Source organism: Dermochelys coriacea, chromosome 8 (assembly GCF_009764565.3).
Source record: "Dermochelys coriacea isolate rDerCor1 chromosome 8, rDerCor1.pri.v4, whole genome shotgun sequence".
Lineage (NCBI taxonomy): Eukaryota > Metazoa > Chordata > Testudines > Dermochelyidae > Dermochelys > Dermochelys coriacea.
In genome coordinates this window covers 75,983,628-76,003,897 of record NC_050075.1, presented here as the reverse complement: position 1 = coordinate 76,003,897, position 20,270 = coordinate 75,983,628, and the positions used below count along the sequence as shown (strand labels likewise).

The window sequence follows — 20,270 nt, the reverse complement described above, 5'->3', positions numbered from 1 at the left end:
TAGTCAAAATTACCCTTGAAAATCCCTTAAATCGCCCATAAAGTACAGTATACTGTACATGGTTTTATGTATACAACCCTGTACAGTAATTTGTATAAATGTATACAGTAATATACAGTATAATAAAAAGAGTACATATGCAAAATATAATTTTACAGGACTTTTTAATTACAGGAGTAATTACTGGGGGTCATTACAGGGGGTCGTCAGGGCTTGATGTCGATCCAGGAGACGGAGGTGATGGAGAGCTTAGGTGACGAAGAGCAAGTCGTAGATGAAGTGGTTGGCTCTGGTTCAGCTTGAGAAGTTGATTGCGTAGGCTCATCCGCTGCTGGTCGTTTTTTCTTGAAAAACATGGTGAACGGCAACTGTTGCTGTTGTCTCTTGAGCTGCTCACACATTTCTTGATATGGTCTCAAATCGTCCATAATACTACGCGCAATTTTGAGGCTTCGTTCCATAGAGGGATCATATGCAAAAATTAAATCATTCAAGTGTTTCGCTGCTTGTAACACTTCAGCAAATTTATGAAGATTCCAACTTGTTAGTTCTTCGTTCATCGTCATCATCTTCATCTTCTGTAGATGATTTTATCAGTTCCTCCAACTCTTCGTTAGTCAATGTTTCTCTATGGCAGTGTTTCCCAAACTTGAGACACCGCCTGTTCAGGGAAAGCTCCTGGCGGACCGGGTTGGTTTGTTTACCTGCCGCGTCCGCAGGTTCGGCCAATCGCAGCTCCCACTGGCCGCAGTTCATTGCTCCAGGCCAATGGGGGCTGCAGGAAGGGGGGCTGGCACATCCCTCGGCCCGCGGCGCTTCTTGCAGCCCCCATTAGCCGAGAACAGCAAACCGCGGCCAGTGTGAGCCACGATCGGCTGAACCTGTGGATGCGGCAGATAAACAAATTGGCTTGGCCCACCAGGGGCTCTCCCTGAACAAGCGGCATCCCAAGTTTGGGAAACACTGCTCTATGGCTCTCAATTAATTCTTCAATTTCTTCCTCAAGGATGTCAACGAAGCCATCACCACACTTGCCTGGCCAGCTGAACAATGCGTTTCACTTCTTTATCAATGGTTGGGAAACCCTTAAAATCATTCACACATTTTTTCCATAGGTTTCACCAAAATGCATTGACTGTTTCAGGCTTGACTGCATCCATTGCCTGTTTAATATAAGTGATGCAATCGGCAATGTTGAAGGACTTCCAAACATTCCATCACATTAAGATTGGGATCAGAATCCATAGCGCTACGTATCTGAGAATGTAGGCCTTGTGTACGTGGCTTTGAAACAGCGAATCATGCCTTGGTCGAGAGGTTGGAGGAGGCATGGGGGGGGGGGGGAGAAAGACAGCTTCAACATCATTGTGTGCAAACCGGAGTGCCGCAGGGTGGCCAGGAGCATTGTCTACGATCAGCAACACTTTAAAGTCATGTCCTTTCTCTTCGAGATACCACTTGACCTCCGGAATGAAACACTTGTGGAACCAATCCAGAAATAATGTTGCCGTCACCCAAGCCTTTTTATTTAATTGCCAGAACACAGGCAAGAGATTTTTGTTCTTGCTTTTAGGGCATGGGGATTTGCAGCCTGTAGAGCAAGCCCGGCTTTATTAAATGCCCAGACGCATTGCCACAAAACACAGTCACACAGTTTTTAGCTGCTTTGAAGCCAGGGGCTTGTCTTTCTGATTTCGAAGTGTAAGTGTGGTTGGGCATTTTTTTCCAGAAGAGCCCAGTCTCATCAGCATTAAAAACTTGTTCTGGAACATAGCCCTTTTCTTCTATGATTTTCTTTAATTGTTCGGGGTAGGCTTTTGCTGCCTGTTCATTGGCAGATGCAGCTTCACCAGTAGTCTGCATGTTTTTGAGGTTGAAGTGGTTCCTAAAACTGTTAAGTTAACCTTGGCTGACTTTGAATTCCTTCCCTTTCTCATCCCTCTCTTCGGCAGGAGGTTTGAACAGCGCGTAGAGGCTAAGAGCCTTTTCTCGCAACGTGTTGCCATCAATAGGCACACGTTTACGATTCATGTCTTCCAGCCATAAGTTTAATGCCTTTTCAGTCTTCACTAAAGTCTTATCACGCACCTCGTCACTTTAACAGTTATTGGAGCACTTGATGCCACGGCTTGACAAATATCTCTCTCTCGAATCTTGATGGCACGGATGCTAGATTCATTGTGGCCATATTTAAGCACCATGTTGGAGACTGACATACCGTCTCTTAATAAGTCCAACACAGCCAGTTTTTCCTCCAGCGTTGGAACAGATCGCTGTTTCTTCAGTTGAGCACCAGATGAAGTAGTTGGCTTGCGTTTAGGGGCCATGTTGTATGAAAAATACGCATCTTTAAACACTAGAATCACACTCAGCGTGGCAAGATGATCACACTATGAGAGGCACGTGGGAACTGAGACCGACTGAGGAAACAGCAGATTCATGTCTCCCATCTCACGCTCACTCTGGAGCATACGCTTATTGAGTGGAATGGTGGGCGGAATTGCCCATACTATTTACAGGTATCTTGTTTTTGGGGTTTTTTTGTTTGGTTTTTTTTTTGCCAAGCACGTATACTCGAAGTCACGTAAGCTAAATGCGCGTATGATGTGACTCACCTGTATCTACAACCAATTTCCTTTGATATGTTTAAGGCAGAACTATAGACCTAATTCTCTTTTTTAGATATTAGTTATGGGTAGTATTCCAGCTAATGAAAAATACATGGAGCTCAATCTCCAAACCCAGAAACTCATTCAGTGTCATATTGCTGTTTTCAAGGAACATGACTTGTACTTTAGCAAGGATCTACATCTCTACAAGCAGACATTTCAAAACAGGGATAACTTAAGAACCTCCTTACCCCACACAAAACCAGGATGCTAGAACAGGAACATCATAGGTATTAGGAACAAGATTAATCACTTGAAATCAGCAGAATTTATATACCAAAAGAACTGGTGAGAAGAACTCACCTCTAACATTAAGCTGCTGACAGTAACTGAACTAACCGTGAAGCATCTCACACATCCAATGCGACAATAGGCAGCAGTATTTATGTCAATGTTATGGTGTTGCGGGTATACCCTATCAGCTCCTGAGGGTGGTATGGCCCTGTGGCCCAAGTCACCAGGGCAAGCCTTGGCTTCAGGACGATAAGGCCTAAAGGCCGAAGTCTAAATAGCAGCCCTTTTCCTACGGCAGCATGGCCCAATGGCTAGGATCAGTAGGGCTACCATGGGATTCAGGATAGTAAGACCTAGTGGCCAAAGTCTAAATAGCTGTCCTTCTCAGTGTACTATGGGCCAATGGCCAGAGTCAGTCACGCTGTCCTGAGGTTCAGGACAGCAAGGCCCAGTGGCCAAAGTTTAAACAGCTGCCCTTCTTCTCAGGTTGGTATGGCCCAAAGGCCAGAGTCAGTCAGGCTGTCCCAGGATTTAGGACAGCAAGGCTCACTAGCCAGAGTCTAAACAGCTGACAGTTGGTACACGGCAGCGTGGCCCAGAGGCCAGAGTCTAAACAGCTGCCCTTGGATTCAAGGCAGTACAGCTCACTCCTTTGGGCGGTGACCTCATCCAGTGGTGGGTATGGTGCAGGCCAAGGGGACTCAGGCCCAACCTACTCCACTGGGTCCCGACCCAGGGCCCTGAGGAACCGATTCTCCTGTGTTCAGACTTAGTCTTTCTCTGCAATCATTCCATTCCCTGCATCACTTCCTACCCTCACTTCCAGCACTGGTAGCCTCCCAGCATCAGCAAACTCTTCTCTGTCATCCTCGGCAGTCAACTGGATATCTGCAGTGGCTTCAGCGCAGTCAGCCTCTGCAGCTTGGAGCTCCAGCAGCTTCCTGGCAGGAGCCTGCAGCAGATATCTGCTCTCCTCCTCAGTCAGCCCAGACTGAGCTGAACTGCTCCCTTTTTTACTGTGATTCCAGTTAGAGCATGCTCAGCAGGGGTGACGGGGTGCAGCTTCCTCATCCCAGAGCATGGGGTTAATCCCCTTTGTCCCAGTGCGGGGTAGGTATACCCCATCACATACGGGAACACTGCAAAGTTCATCTTTTTTTCTTGGACTACTGGAAAAGGAGTGGGCTCAGGATTGGAGTTTTGGTAGATTTCTATGGTGTTTTAAATTTACAGGATAGATGCCCAAATTACAGAATTTATTTTTCTCAATTAAAAACTGATTCTAAAAAAAATACTACAAGAAAGCTTTTATGATTACATCTAAATATTATTTGGTTTTCTTGTTGATTAGTATTCTCCCAGTCACTGAATAGATAAAATGAAGTTTCCACCTCTGGTGTATCTCTGTATGATTTCCCCATAAACCTGTCTTTTATAATCCGTGGGATGATAAGACAAAAGAACAAGAAAATACATTCTGTTTGTTCTATCCATCAGTATGCTTGTTGCAAAATCACTTAGTTACCTGCTTTCTATTGTATCTGCACCATTTAACAGCTGTACATATTTCTCTCTCGTACTTAACCTAGTCAAGATAACTGCTGTAGCGGTAGTGTCAAACTGAAAAAAAAAGCACTTTAAGATTTAGCAGAAGACACCTAAAATATGCGTTTCATATCTTTGGTAACAATTCAAAATGTATTTTTAAAATGTTATGTTTAATCTGTCAAGGAATGCCAAGGCATCAACTGAAAGACAAATCCTGACAAATCCATTTGCACATTGACCAGTAACCTGAACTTTAAAAAAAATAATTGTTTGCATTTGGGCTGGTGCTACTAACCTATTTGCTGTAACACGCATATACTATAGACGGTATTAGGATCAATGCAATTTTGCACAGTTGTTAAACAATACCATGCATACACAAAAGAGAATCCCACTTATTCAGTGGACAAATATGCATTTGGAAAAATCCATTAACCTCAGTCAAGTGATTTCCACATCCCACCTCACCCAAGCTGCATGTCACCACCACAATCCTTCTGAATGAAAAGGACTGAAGAGAATTCACTTGGTAGTCCTTCAAAGCACTCTGCAGTGCTGGACATTAGTCTTATGATTAGCGAGATTGTCAATTCCTCCCTCAAGTGGGTAGCAGCTCTTAAATGAATGATTATTAAATAGTGTCAAGAATTGGTTTTCTGACCATGTGATAATCTCATTAATTATTGCCAAATGTTAAAAAGCCTGAAAATGAACCGTTGAGATACACCAAATTCCCTACTGACTTCATTACTCACTATCAAGTTACATCATGTACTCAGCACCCAACCTTCACTTTCCCACTTGCTTTGTTCAAAATTGGAAATATAGAGCTAATTGTATAGTGGAAAATTCCCATACAGAAATCAAGTTTTTTCATTTGGATTGGTGTATGTGGTACATATAAAAACAAATAACTCTTCCTGATTCAATATAAGAATTTAAGCACATGCTTAAAGAGATAAGCATATGCTTAAGTATCTTTCTGAATCAGGACCTCTAGCAGCAAAATCATGTATCTTTTTTTTAAATGGACAAAGGAAAGAAGAATTACTTATATGTACAATAATTGGAGTTCTTAAAGATGTCTTGTCCACATATATATTCCAATTATCATTTGTGTGCGCTCCAGAAGCTTGAAACCGGAGTCTTTTGTACAGCAGTGTCCATTGGGAGACACACATGCCCGAAGTGTTCTCATGCCCCTTACCAACAGCATACAGGGCACAGTGGGCCAACCATCACTTAGTTCCTTCACCATCACAGAATTTCAACTATAAAGCACTCTATAGCACAGGGGAAGAAGACTGGATTGTGGAATATACTAATGGCCAAAGTCTCAAAAAAGTGAAGGTTGCTTGTAACTGGAGTTCTTTGAGATGGCTCTGCTTATCCCACACTTATGGGTATTGCGCCTCTAGTGGTGCTTAATAGTAGAACCTTCTCCAAGCAGTGTCTATTAGAATGCTCACGCAACCCTTCCTACTACTCCTCTCCGCATTTCTCAATATTCTAAGGATGAGGCTATACAAGAGGGTGCAGCACCCTCTACCACCTGTGTTCCGCCACCAACCCAGAAATACAGAACAATAGGACCCTAAGAAAGAGCAGAAAAGAGGAAAGTGTGAATATGCAGAGCCATCTCAAAGAATTCAAGTTACAAGTAAGTAACCTTCATTTCTTGTTCAAATGGCTCTGTGTATTCCCACTCACAGGTAGTTTTATAAACAGTACTTAAAAAACTTAAAAGAGGGAACAGACTCCTAACTGAATAGTGATTGAAGCACTGCTGCGCCATCTAACATGTGCACATAAAGAACAGTTACTAACCTTTCCACAACTGCTGTTCTTAGAGATGTGTTGCTCATGTCCATTCCAATGTAGGTAGATGTGTGCTCAACCTAAGCATCGCCTCTGGAAAGTTTTCCCTCAGAGGTATCCATTGGGTCAGTTCTGGTGCCCCCTGTAGTCGCGCATTCATAGCACCGGTATGAAGGGTCCTGCCGACCCACAAACCCCTCAGTTCCTTCTTGCTGGCCAACTCCAACAGAGGAGTAGGAAAGAAGGTCTTGGAATGGACATGAGCAACACATCTCAAAGAACAGTTATGGAAAGGTTAGTAACTATTTTTCTTCGAGTGCTTGCTCATGTCCATTTCAATGCAGGTGACTCTCTAGCAGTTGCAAGCGGAGGATTCAGAGTTTATTGACCTGCTGATTGCAACACCGCTCGGTTAAATCCAGCATCATCTCTAACCTGATGGGGCAGTGAGAAGTGAAAGTGTGAACTGACGACCATACTGCATGTCACGTCCATACGTTCTGGATAGAAACTTGTGCTACAAACGCTGCCAAAGATGCTTGGGCCCTTTTGGTATGTGCTGTCAGGGCAGCTGGTGCAGGGACCTTTGCCAGGTGATAGCATGCGCTGATGTAGGATGTTATCCACAATGAAATTCTCTGGGTTGAGACGGGAAGACCTTTCATCCTGTCTGCAAAGGACACGAATAGTTGAGTAGTCTTCCAAAATGGCTTAGTCCTTTCTATGTAGAAAGCCAGTGCACATCGGCTGTCTAGTGAGTGGAACCTCTGTTCTTCTCTGTTGGCATGTGGTTTCAGATAGAAGACCCTTAGGAAGATATCCGGGTTACTATGGAACTGAAAAACCACCTTTGGATGGAAAGCTGGATGAGGATGCAGTTAGAATACCATCTCCTTGTCCTCAAAGGATATCATGTTATGGTGGTTCTGAAGTAAGGGCCCGGATCTCTAAGACACATCTGGCAGAAATAATGTCCACCAGGAAGGTCACCTTCCAGGACAGGTAGAGTAGAGACTATATTGCCAGTGGCTCAAATGGAGGTCCTGTCAGTTTTGACAATATCAGGTTGATATCCCTGGGAGGGATTGGTTGCCATACCCAAACTGAGATTACGGACAGATGACCTACTTAGACCTTGTCGTTTTAGGTGTAGTAAGTAGTCTAAAATAAATGATATTGTTGATAGCATAGATGAGATACCCTTCTGCGTAGACCAGATCGAGAATCTTTTCTTAATTGCCAGGTAAGTAGCTCTGGTGGACGGCTTTCTGCTCCCTAAAAGTACCTTGCAAACCTGCCCCAAGCATGTGAGCTCTGAGGGGTTCAGCTATGGAGCTTCCAGGCTGTCAGATGAAGGGACTCGAGATGAAGGTGATGCAGATGGCCCTTGTCCTAAGAGGTCAGGTTTGGATACAGAGGTAGAAGAATTGGCATCTCCACCGAGAGGTCTAAGAATGTGACAAACCAATGCTGGTGGTGCCAGGCAGGGCTATCAGGATGACCCATGCTCTGTCCTTTCCGATTCTCAGCAAGACCTTGTGTATTAGAGGAATGGGAGGAAACGCGTAGAAGAGATGACCCGTGCAGGGGAGGAGGAAGTGTCTGCGAGAGATCTAGGGCTGTGACACCGGAGGGAAAAGAATTGGAGACACTTCCTGTTGTGCTTTGTCACACACAGATCTATCTGAGGAGTTCCCCACTTCTGGAAAATAATTTTCACAACATCTGGACAAATGGACCACACATTAAGATCTGCTGAGGTGATCCGCTAGCTCATTCTATGATCCCAGCAGATAGGAGGCCTGGAGGTAAATTGAGTCGTTATGCAGAATTCCCATAAGCGAAGTGTTTCCTGGCACAGGTGAGAGGAGCATGCTCCTCCCTGCCAACTGATATAAAACATCACCATCATGTTGTCTGTGAGAACTGACACTTTCTTGCCTGCCAAATAGGGCTGGAATGCCTGGCATGCCAAGCAAACTGCTCTGAGCTACCAGACATTGATGTGTGTAGCGAGAGCTCTTCTGGAGACTAAAGGCTCTGAGTTCCGAGGAAACCCGGAAAAGCACCCCAGACCATCACTGAAGCATCTGTAATGAGAGACATTGATGGTTGGGGTTAGCAGGTCTAACCACCAATTGAGAGAGGTGATCACTGACAGGGAACTGTGATAACTATGTTCAGACGGTGTCAGTTTGGCGAGTATACTGACGCCAGCCATGCCTGGAGAGGTCTTAGCTGAAGTCTCACATGCTGCACCACATACGTGCATGAGGCCAAGTGGCCCAGGAGCTCAAGAAGTTCCTCGCTGTAGTGATGGGGTGATGTCTGAGGTTCTCTATAAGCATCACTATTGCTCGGAACCCTGCTTCTGGGAGGAAGGTTCTGGCTTGGACAGAGTCGAAATCGCCCCAATAAACTTTATCCTCTGAACCAGGGAGAGGGTAGACTTCTGCACGTTTATCAGCAGACCCGAGTCCTGAATGTTGACTGGATTAACTTTATGTCAGACTCAACTTGCCATTGGTCTGACCTCTGACCAGCCAGTCACCAAGGTAACTGTAGACCTGAGCCCCTTGTCTCCTCAAGAAGGCTGCAACGACCACCATGCACTTCTAGGGGCTGCTGGCAGGCCACATGGGAAAACAAGACTTAAAACTCGGAAACTGAGGCATGCCCCGGCACCAGGCAGAGACTAACTCCGCTAATCTATCTAATAACAGAAACTTAACTAACAACAACAAGAGATAACTATATACAATATAGGTTGAAAAAGTCCAGAGGGTGTACTTGCAGATTGCAAGGATAAGATAGTTCCAGCGACCGTCAGAGGCAGTAAGAAGGAACTGAGAGGGCTGCGGGTCCTGGGAGGACCCTTTATACTGGCGCTAGGAGCGTGCAACTCTAGGGGGTAGCAGAACTGACCTGATGGATACCACTGAGGGAAAATTTTCCAGTGGCGGTGCTTGGGGCAAGCACATACCTACCTACATTGGTCTCTCTAGTACCAGCATCTCCAGCTATGCAGGAGCTGACAGCAGCAGCACTAGTTGCAACACTGGAAATTTCAGTAACAGGGACTTGCTTAAGGCAAGCAAAAGAGGCTGCCACAGCTCTGGTAGAATGAGATCATACCATCATAGGTACAGGAATGTCTGCTAACGTGCAACATTCAACATTATTTAATCCATTTGGAAACAGTCTAGGGCAGTGGTTTTCAACTTTTTTAAATCTGCAGACCTCTTAAAAGTTTCTAATGAAGGTGTGGATCCCTTTGGAAATTGGGGTTCTGCAGACCACAGGTTGAAAACCAGAGGTTTAGGGAGACACAATATGACCCGTGTGATTTTTAGCATAAAACACAAATAATCTAGATAATGTTCAAAAACTTTTACTTCTATTTAAATATGCAACAGCTCTGTGATATCCTTCTCAGTACTGCACACACTATTCCAGATGAAGCTGCACGATTTATATAAAAGGTATTATATTTGCCATATTATTCAACTTTCCATTTCTTATGCAATCTAACTTCTTGTTTGCTTTTTTGGACTACAGTTGCACATAGATCAATGGAGAGCTCCATTATCTGTCTACAGTGTCAAACAGTTCTCTTTGTTCAGTATTATTTTAACTCAATAATTCACTTACCAATAAATCTTTAGAAAGCAAATGCTCTCCCTTAAGTTGTGGGGTTTTTTTTTGTTTTTAGTCATCAAGTGTATACTGTAGCTTTTACTAATCCAGATTTAGAAAGCATTAATATAAAATACACAGTTTACTTACTTGAGGCCTCCCTGCTCTCCCAATCATTTGCAGAATATCTGTTTCACTGTACTCTTGAAACATTCCTCCAACATAGTGCATTGTAGATTTTATAATTACCAGATGTGCAGGTAAATTTACTCCCATAGCTAAGGTACTAGTAGTAACTGAATCAGATGAAAGCATATTAATTTAATAACAAAACAGTATTCGGTATACTAGGAAGATTTTAAATAAAGCAGCAAATATATGGCCCAATTCTGTGAGGTCCTAAGCACTCTCAATTCTAATGAAATCAATGGGAGGAAAGGGCACTGAAGAACTCATAGGATTGGCCCATAATCTGTATACACATTCATATACAGTATTGCAGTATATCTGATCGTGATTTCTGTATTGTCAAATGCTCCCTTAAAAACTAAATATATCCAACATGTTTGTATTTAAATATTTGTTAACATTTACAGGTAAATCAGGGTCCAATCTTTCATTCCTCATGCACCAAAAATCACACTGAAGTTATTGCTAATCATTCAACACAAATGGTTCAGGAACTGCTTGAATATAGCCATGACTTCATTCTGTTTTCTAGTGAATGGTATACTTAAAGACAGTTTTCGGGTCTTAATTTGCCTGTGAAGTGACATGCACATCTATAGTACTAAAATAATTATTCTCACAATAATGTATTGTTCATGACCCACCAGTCTCAAACTCCAGGCCCACAAGGTTCATAAGAACAGTGGCGGATTAGCCAAAGGACCAGTAGGGGGGCCCTGGAAAAATGAGGGTCCCCACGCTCCTGCTGGGAAGAGGGGTCAGGGTGCAGAGAATTGTCCCTTTCTGCTCGCCTGGCGCTCCTGTCAGGGAGCAGGGGAAGTCCCCACAGGACTGGAAGGAATGTCAGGCAGGCAGAGCGGGGCAAGCCGTTGCACCCCAACTCCATTTCCCCAGCAGAAGTGCAGGAGGGAGGGGGGGACTGCTCTGGCCCAGGGCCCCAGGCACCACAAAAGCTTAATCCATCTCTGCATAGGAGCAACCAGGCTCCAACCCTCCACATGGTAATAATCTGGTAATAGCCTACATGAGAACAATGAAGCCCACCCCCAATGGTGTGATTCTGCCCCTAAGATCTGATTTGTGGAGTTCCCAAGTGGCTGTTTGGTCCAGTGGCCCTACTTAAGACAGCAACAGGAAGCCATCTGAAAAACAAGGATTCACCCCCTTGTCTTGTCCCACTACCTACTTCCTGCTTGCTTGCCCAGCTTGATCTGGCATTCTGACCTGCTTGACTCCTGGTATCTGACTGGTGGTTCCTGACCTCCATTTTGTCTCCTGCTCCTGAATCCCTGGTGTAAGGGACCAGGCTGTAGGCAGTCCTGCCTAGCAATCACAGCTGGGCTGGGGTCCACATGTCAAGGATGGAAGTCAATGAACAGGGATCAGAGGAATCACTAGAGCTTGTTTCAATAAGCAAGAGTCAGGGTCAGGCTAGAATCAGAGACCGGAAGATGAGGTGAAGTCTGGAGTTGCAGCAGACCAAAAGTTTGTGTGGTTGCCCAGACAACTTCCTGGGGCACCTGCCTGGGTTAAATAGTGCGCTTCATCAATCAGAGGGCTGCAGAGTACTCTCGCTCTGGATCCTTTGGGAGGTACTTCCAGCAGTGCCTACTCTCCACAATGCTCCCTGGATGTGGCTCTGCAAGCCTTCCCCATGGTACTGTGGGAATGTCAGCTATCCCAAGGTCTGCAGACCTAGCTTCGAGTCCATGGATCTTTACATCTGGTATCCTGACCCAACCTGACTCTAGTTCCCGACTCGTGTCCTGATCTCTAGTTTGTCTCCTGATTCTGATCTCCCAGTATCCCAACTCAACTGATTCTTGACTCCTGTCTTGTAACTGTGGACTTTAGCGTCTGACTACTAGGTCTGGCAACCTATCACACAATTGTGACAGCATCAAACACAAAAGACATATTAGTAAATCCAGAGATGAGGGTAAGCCAGTACGGCGTACCAGTAAGAAAGTGGCTGCCAGTACAGGCCAGTACACAGCCGAAGTTAAAGTACTGCCATGGCTGCGCTTTAAGCACCATACCAGCAGGGCTACTGATGGGAGAAGGGGGAGAAAAGGGGCAGCTTCTCCAGAGCCCGGTGATTTAAAAAACCCTGGGGCTCCAGCAGAGATCTAAAGGGCCCAGGGCTCCCAGCCACTACCATGGCAGTGGCCAGAGTCCCAGGCCCTTTAAATCACCGCCAGAGCCCCGGACGGTGCAGGCCAGGTAGCACTGAAGAGCTGGCTGGGGGAATCTTGCCCCAGCCCTGCCCTTTCCGCCCAAGGCCCCACCCCTTCCGGGGCCCAAACTGCCCCCACTCCACACCTTGCCCAGGAGCCTGGTGGCCCTGCGTACCAGTAAGTCCTTTAAATTACTTTCACCCTTGAGTAAATCACAAATGTATTGATTTACTTGAAGAATTTGTCATATTTAGATAATATTTTTCACATGTTTAGTCCATTTTCTCTAACAAGAATAGGATAACATGATTAGAACTAAAGAGTTGGCCTTCCATTTTCAACTGGTATTACTCTTCCTCAATGAAGTAGTAATATTCTGACCAGAATTTTTTTTGAAGGGAAAAGAAAAACTGAAGTTAATGGGAGTTATGAATGCAAGATCAAACCCTAAATTACAGAGCCAGTCATGCAGCCTCATGTGAGTATTAGTATCATTTATACAGTAGTAGCACTTAAAATATCCTAAATACTTACTGAAGCAAATTGACCTACTCGTATACAGGCTGCAGAACCATACTCTCTATCACAGGGGTGAGCAAACTTTTTGGCCCAAAGGCCACTGTATGGAGGGCCAGGTAGGGAAGGCTGTGCCTCCCCAAACAGCCTGGCCCCTACCCCATCCACCCCCTCCCACTTCCCACCCCCTGACTGCCCCCCTCAGAACTCCCAACCCATCCAACCCCTCCTGCTCCTTGTCCCCTGACCGCCCCCTCCCATGACCCCCACCCTTACCTGCCCCCTGGGGACCCAATGCCCCTGCTCCCTGACTTCTCCACCCCCTATCCACACCCCCGCCCCTTGATAGGCCCCCAGGACTCCCATGCTATCCAACCCCCCCGTTCCCCATCCCCTGACTGCCCCCTCCCAGAACACCCAACCCCCCCTGCCCCTTGTCCCCTGACAGCCCCTCCCAGGACCCCCTGCCCCTAACCGCTCCTTGCCGGGACCCCACCCCCTATCCAACCCCCCTGCTCTGTCCCCCGACTGCCCCCTGGGACCTCCTGTCTCTTATCTAACACCTCCCCCCGCCCCGCTCCCTGCCACCTTACCATGCCGCTCAGAGCAGCAGGACTGGCTTATTGGAAAGCCTGGGAGGTGGGCGGGCGAAGCTGAGCTCCCTGCACAGTGGCATGGCTGCGGGGGAGGGGGGAGAGCATTGGAGGGGCCAAGGGCTAGCCTCCCCAGCCGGGAGCTCAAGGGCCGGGCAGGATGGTCCCATGGGGCTGGATGTGTCCCGCGGGCCATAGTTTGCCCCCCTCTGCTCTATCATCATGGTTTTCTTGACATAAAAATAAGTGAAATAATCATAACATTTACTTTTTCCAAATATGAATCTCACTATAGTTAAAAAGAAAAAATATAGTAACATTTTGACTTTCAAAAGTTTAAGTTTACTTACAAAGTACTGGTAAGTCTCCCATAGTAAAAGCTCCTTCAATTATTTTTCTATCAGATATCTCCATACCAGCATGATGATAAGCCACACCACACATTAAAAGATCTGAAAAATAAATATTATATCCATTGCCTTTACCACCTTTCGTCAAGCAAATATTAATTCATGTTGGCAAAAATTAGCATTGTTGTACTTACCTCTCACTTTGGTATCTTTTGTTGAATTTGCACACTTTTGTAATCTACATAAAAAGAGAAAAAACAATGAGTAGTTTTTAAACCAAAAATTATAAAACATTTTTACTAATTTATATACAATATGAAGACATACCAACGTTTTAAAAAAAGCACAACGATATCCTATGAAGAACTCTGCATAACGACAAACGTTGATTCCAGCAGTTATACTCATTAAGAGTTATAAGATTTATTCTTCTGTTTAAATTCATTTGTCCTTATTTCTGTCATATTCTTGTGTTTTTCAATACATTCCTATTTCATATCTACATTTTAGAATACTAAAAGGTCACTGTCAATGTATTTGGCATAATTTTTAATTAATTTTCTCACTTATAATTACCTTTTGGATACTTGAAACAAAAATCTATTTGTTTTCAGAGGACTAAATCCCATAATCCAAACTCAGGCCAATTTCCCATGTTTGAGTAATGTCTGTATGTCTAGATAGAGAATTAATACCCAGGAACCTGGGTTGTAAATCTACAACACTTCAGCATTCCATGCACTAACTGACCGTGTGGACCCTACTACCACATACTGAAAGTTCTGTAGAGCACTTTCACTTACTGCTGATTCAAACAGCAGTAAGTCTTAAGAGCACTATGGAAGTTTTAGTGCACAGCAACAGATCCACATACAATTTAGTACACTGCAGGCAAGTGCACTATACATTTACACCCCAGGTTGCCATATGATAACCCTCCTTATAGGCAAAACCTAAATTTCATTATTGCACCCTCTCATGGTAAAATCTACAAGAGGATGACAGGGAGTGCCAGAAACTCTATGGAGAGAGCCATGGAGAAAGTACGGAGAGTAACCTCCAAACTGCATATCTGCCAAGGAACCAATCACAAGCAACTGCCCCTTCACACTGTTCTTTGAGGCCACTGTCCCTCATTCACTGATCCCTACCTTTTGTATGACAATCACCCTCAGAAGCAACATGAGTTTATGGGGCTTCTAATGGGTGGCATTAAAGCAACTACAGATTTGTAAGGAATGTTTCCATCAATCTGGGAGGAGAGCATGCCTCAATGAGTAGTTACCCATCAGCTCCACCAGATCAGACCGCTTCCTGACCAACCTCATGAGAGTTCACTACGACTCCCAACATCACAGTAGTTCTCTAATATGGCTTCCATAGGTTTGGGAAAAGAAAGAGAATGCTAAAGAGTGACTCTTCTTTTGCACCCCACTTACTTTGTGCAGGTTTCTCTCCACTACATTAACGTAAGTGAAGAGGAGCATCTGGCCCTGAATAAGTATTGAAGAATTTGGATTTGATTATTTTCCCACAGTAGAAACACAGTGCATTGTAAGCCTGTTCATAAATGTTGGGCTATTCATCTCAATATTCTTTGACAATTTGGACTTGGGGAAGAAACATTTATGGGCACAATCTTGGAGTACTTTCTCAAGCAAAGTTTCTTGCTTCTTCACGTCTTCAAACTACTCTGATTTCAATTAAGGGTTTTGACTGATTAATAGTAATAAAATAATAATAATAATGACTGGGCTCAGAGTTTCAAGAACTTCTCAGACATTAATATAGAGGAAGGCTACTAATAGTTATTTAATAGTATCTGAAATTCTGAACACAGAATTGTATCATAATTATTATCTCAAGATCCATTTGAAATCTGTTTTAAAAAAAACAGCCTTCATATAAATTTTAATGCAAGTACTATCTTAAAATATACATGTAGCCTCAATTCAGGAAAGCACTTAAATATGTGCAAATGTCCATCGATTTTACAGAAAACACTTAAGCTTGTGCTTAAATCCCATTTATTTAAAATGGGAATTAAACTCTTTCTTAAGCATCCTTCTTGAATTGGGCTCTAATGAATACTTTGCGATTGAACAAGACACACAGCTCCTATTATTCCTAACAGAAGTTGTACAAATGAAATTTAGCTTTGATATAACTACCCGGTGAAATAAATAATCACTAACAGAAGTTAGGACTGTGTTTACTAAGGACTTGATCCCACAAAGACTTACAGTATCTTAAATTAAGCACGTGTATCTGTGATAAGTTCAACAAAACCATATCCAACGGGACTATTCATATGTGTAAGTCTTTGAATGCTCACTGGAAATTAATGTTTTTATTCTTCAAAAAACAGGTAATTTAAAATATGCATGCAATATAAAAAAATGCATTTAATGTTCATGAAAAGTACCCAAAAGACATCCTTCAAGAGGAGATTCCTTTACTTAGAGGAAATAAGTATAGCTCAGTTAACAGAAATGCAAGTTGGATTACACAGTCTTATAAATGTAAATTCTTATAAATATAAATTCTGGAGAGATCATTCTAGTGGTGAGAAATTCCACAATCCAGTCTGCATGGTCCATTCAGTCCCTGGCCACTAGTGAAATTTCCCAGCAAGGGGGCCAATTGCAATAATGATTTTGAGATATAGATACCTCTCTACTAGAAATTGTATTGAACCAACCCTCTTCACATAGCCCATAGAATGACAAGAATACATGTATGCTTTTATTATAGCAGGGACAAAGGACAGACAAGAGGGAATAGATTTCCCTTCTAGATGTCTGAATACTAACATAAGTAGTATGGGAAATAAATAGGAAAACCTAGAAATAATAGTGAATAATCACAATTCTGACATAACTGGCATCACAAAGACTTGGTGGGATAATTCACATGACTAGAATATTGGAAAACAAGGTTTCAATGTGTTCAGGAAGGACAGGCAGTGAAAAAAAAGGGAGAAGCTGTTGTATATAAAAATGTACATACTTGCACTGAGGCTGAGGTAGAAGTGGGAAGCAGACCTGCTGAAAATCTCTAGGTAAGGATAAAAGGGGTAAAAAAACAAGGGTGATGTCATAGTAAGGATCTACAATAGACTTCCTAACCAGGAAGAAGAGGTGGATGAGGCTTTTTTAAAAACAAAAAAAATATCCAAAGCACAGCATTTGGTGGTGATGGGAGACTTCATTCACCCAGGCATCTGTTGGGAAAATAATGTGGCAGGACACAGATTATTCAGCAAGTTTTGGAATGCACTGGAGACAACTTTTTATTACAGAAGGTGGAGAAAGTGACTGGGGGCAAGGCTATTCTAGATTTGATTCTGACAAACAGAGAGGAACTGGTTTAGAATTTGAAGGTAGACGGCAGCTTGGGTGAAAGTGATCAAGAAAAGACAGAGTACATGATTCTAAAACGGTAGGAGGGAAAACAGAAGAATAAAGATAATGGACTTCAAAAAGGCAGATTTTAGCAAACTCGGAGAATTGGTAGGTAAGATCCCATGGGAAGCAAGTTCAAGGGCGAAAAAAGTTCAGGAGAGTTGGCTGTTTTTTTAAGAGGAACTAATAACGGCACAAGAACAAACTATCCCAATGCATAAGAAACATATGATAAGACACCACTGTGGCTTAACCATGAGATCTTCAATGATCTGAAATTCAAAAAGTGGAATTAAGTCAAATTACAAAGGATGAATATAAAAAAACACAAGCATGTAGAGACAAAATTAGAAAGGCCAAGGCACAACAAAAGATTAAACTAGCTAGGGACATAAAGAGTAACAAGAAAACATTTTACAAATACATTAGAAGCAAAAGGAAGATCAAGGACAGGGTAGGCCCATTACTCAACGAGGAGGGAAAGACAATAACAAAAAATGCAGCAATAGTCTAAGTGTTAAATGTCTTTTTTGTTTCAGTTTTCACCAAGAAGTTTAGCAGACATCGGACACCTAACATAGTGCACATCAGTGTAAATGGGGTAGGACCTGAGGCTAAAATAAGGAAAGAACAAGTTAAGAATTACAAAGGCCTTGTCTACACAACAGAGTTTGGTTGACGAAAGTCAGCTTTCGTCGACAAAACCATACGCATTACAATGCTTCCTCTGCTGACAAAATATTCCTGCTTTATTTCAAGAGATGCTCCAATCCTCAGATGCAGAAAAACAAGAACACAGGGCATGGAAAGAGCCAGTAAATGAAAATTATAAAATAGAGAGACAGGAGAAGGAGGAGAATCAGGAGTAAATTTTAATGGGTCAGGAACAGTTGACAAAAGTGATGGAGGTGCATACAGAAATGTTGGAGTCCCTATTTGTACTATAGGCCTAATACGTTTGCTTGTCCCTCCCTGCAGCCCATACAGAACTGCTTTCCATGCCCTCCCCAAACTTCTCCCACACATTCCTTGCATCTTCCCAACCTGTTGCAGTACCCCATTCACTCCATCTCTTGAGATGGCTTCCAAAATGACAGCTGGAATTACCAACAGCTACGAGACTGCCCTTCACCGTTATCTCCCTTTCAACCAAATGTTTTGTGTGTGTTGATATTTAATAAAAACATACTCTCTGAAAGATAATCTTTGTCTCCTGCGCGCACGCGCGCACACACACACACACACACACACACACACACACAGGTTGCTGCTAGAATACACAGTGGCAATTGTAACATTGTCAGACTACAAATCATGGTCAGGAAGCAATTATCAAAACTTTCTTGCAAGGTGGGAAATTAACAAAGCATTGCAGAGTGCTTTATAAAAAGTCACATTACTAGTGCTCATTGTCAGAATGGAGCCTGAAAGCCTCCTTGATTTGAATATCCCCCCCCCCCCATTCTGTCCTGCTTATAGCCCTGATACCTGGCTGCTCAAAATCAGCCACCAAACAATCTGCCTCTGCACTCCATTCCGGGGGGGAATTTTTCCCCATTAACCTCACAAATACTATGCAGCGCACAGCAGGCTGCCCATGGGAATATTTTCCTCATTTAGGTCTAACCGGCCATAAAGGCAGTGCCAGCGAGATTTTAATCTGCCAAACACATTCAACAGTCATTCTACCTATTGTTGAAGTGCTCCTTGCTGCTGCCCAGGTTTTCTGTGTAAGGCTTCATGAGACATGGAAGTGAGTGATATGTTGGGTCTTCCAGGATCACTATGGGCATTTCAACATCCCCCGTTGGAATCTTCTGGTCTGGAAAGCAAGTCCTTTCTTGCACTTGCTGTACAGTCCTGAAGATGCGTGCGTCATGCACCTTCCCTGACCACCCAGCACTGATGTCAATGAAATGACCACAGTGATCTACAAGCACTTGCAATACCATAGAGACATACCCATTTCTATTGATGTACTCCATTGCAAGATGGTTTGGGGCCAAAATTGGGATATCCATGCCATTTATCACCTCGTTGCAGTTAGGGAATCCCAGTGCTGCAAAGCCATCCGCTATTTCATGCACGTTTCCAAGAGTCCCACAGTCCTTCATAACAGGGATTAATGGCTCTGCACACTTGCGTTAACGCAGCCCCAACGGTTGACTTCCCAACTCCAAACTGATCTGTGAGTGACCGGTAGCAGTCTGGAGTTGCCAGCTTCCACACAGCGATCACCACACACTTCTCCATCAAAAGCTCTCATTTGGGTGTCCTTGCACTGCAGTGCTGGGGTAAATTCCACACATAGTTCCAGGAAGATGCCTTTCTGTATCTGAAAGTTCTACAGTGGCTGCTTGTTATCACAGACCCGCATAACGAAGCAATCCTACGATTCAGTGCTTGTTTCTCGAGTCAAGAAGTGACAGTCCACCATGCGCAGCTGCTCCTATTTTTACTATTGCTACATTTGAATGCCAAAAGTAATCTGATGTTGTTTCTTTCCGCGGCACACAGCAGATCAGGCACCTAGGATTCCTGTTCAGACTGGGTGCTCACGATATATGGCATGACTAGCCGCAAAGCGTTCATAACAGTGACCACAAAAGAGCAGTGCAGGATCCACCCTTTCAGGCAAACATGGCATGCACACAGTATACAGTAGCAGCTGAAAAATGGCACAAAACGCAGTCAGAAGCCCATGGAATGATGGGACAGAAAAAACTGCATCATGGGAAGTTAAGCTTGTACCCATAATGCACTGTGAACAATGTTCCCTCTAATTTTTTACATCCATGTGCGGCATGAATTTTGTTATGTGCACTAATATGGAGGTGATGTGTAGTGGGGAGTGGAGCTGAGGGGTTTGGGGTGTAGGAAGGAGCTCAGGACTAGGGCAGAGGGTTGGGGTGGGGGTGAGGGCGCTGGCTGGGGGGGTGAGGGCTCTGGGGTGGGGCCAGGGATGAGGGGTTTAGAGTGGGGGAAGAGGCTCTGGTCTGGGGCAGAGGGTTGGGGTGCAGGGAGGGCTCCGACTCCGGCGGGGGTGCGGGCTCTGGGGTTGGGCCAGGGATGAAGGGTTTGGGGTGCAGACTGCCCCAGGGCTGCAACGGGGAGATAGGACTCCCCCCAGTCCTCT

The 20,270-nt window shown here is 44.0% G+C and overlaps 1 protein-coding gene across 6 annotated transcripts in view; it reads right to left on the bottom strand.

Annotated features, from left to right (window-relative positions):
• The window catches only part of HFM1 (helicase for meiosis 1), a 117,059-nt gene that overhangs the window by 64,554 nt on the left and 32,235 nt on the right, over positions 1-20,270 (bottom strand). For 5 of the 6 annotated variants that reach the window (XM_043490512.1, XM_043490513.1, XM_043490515.1 and 2 more), the window contains 2 exons: positions 13,925-13,968; positions 13,731-13,832 (listed from right to left, as the gene is read on the bottom strand). In XM_043490512.1, the coding sequence (XP_043346447.1) occupies positions 13,731-13,832; positions 13,925-13,968 (146 nt within the window). Of the gene's footprint in view, positions 1-4,428; positions 4,524-10,055; positions 10,202-13,730; positions 13,833-13,924; positions 13,969-20,270 lie in introns of all 6 variants that reach the window. The other variant, XM_043490517.1, reaches the window with a different exon arrangement.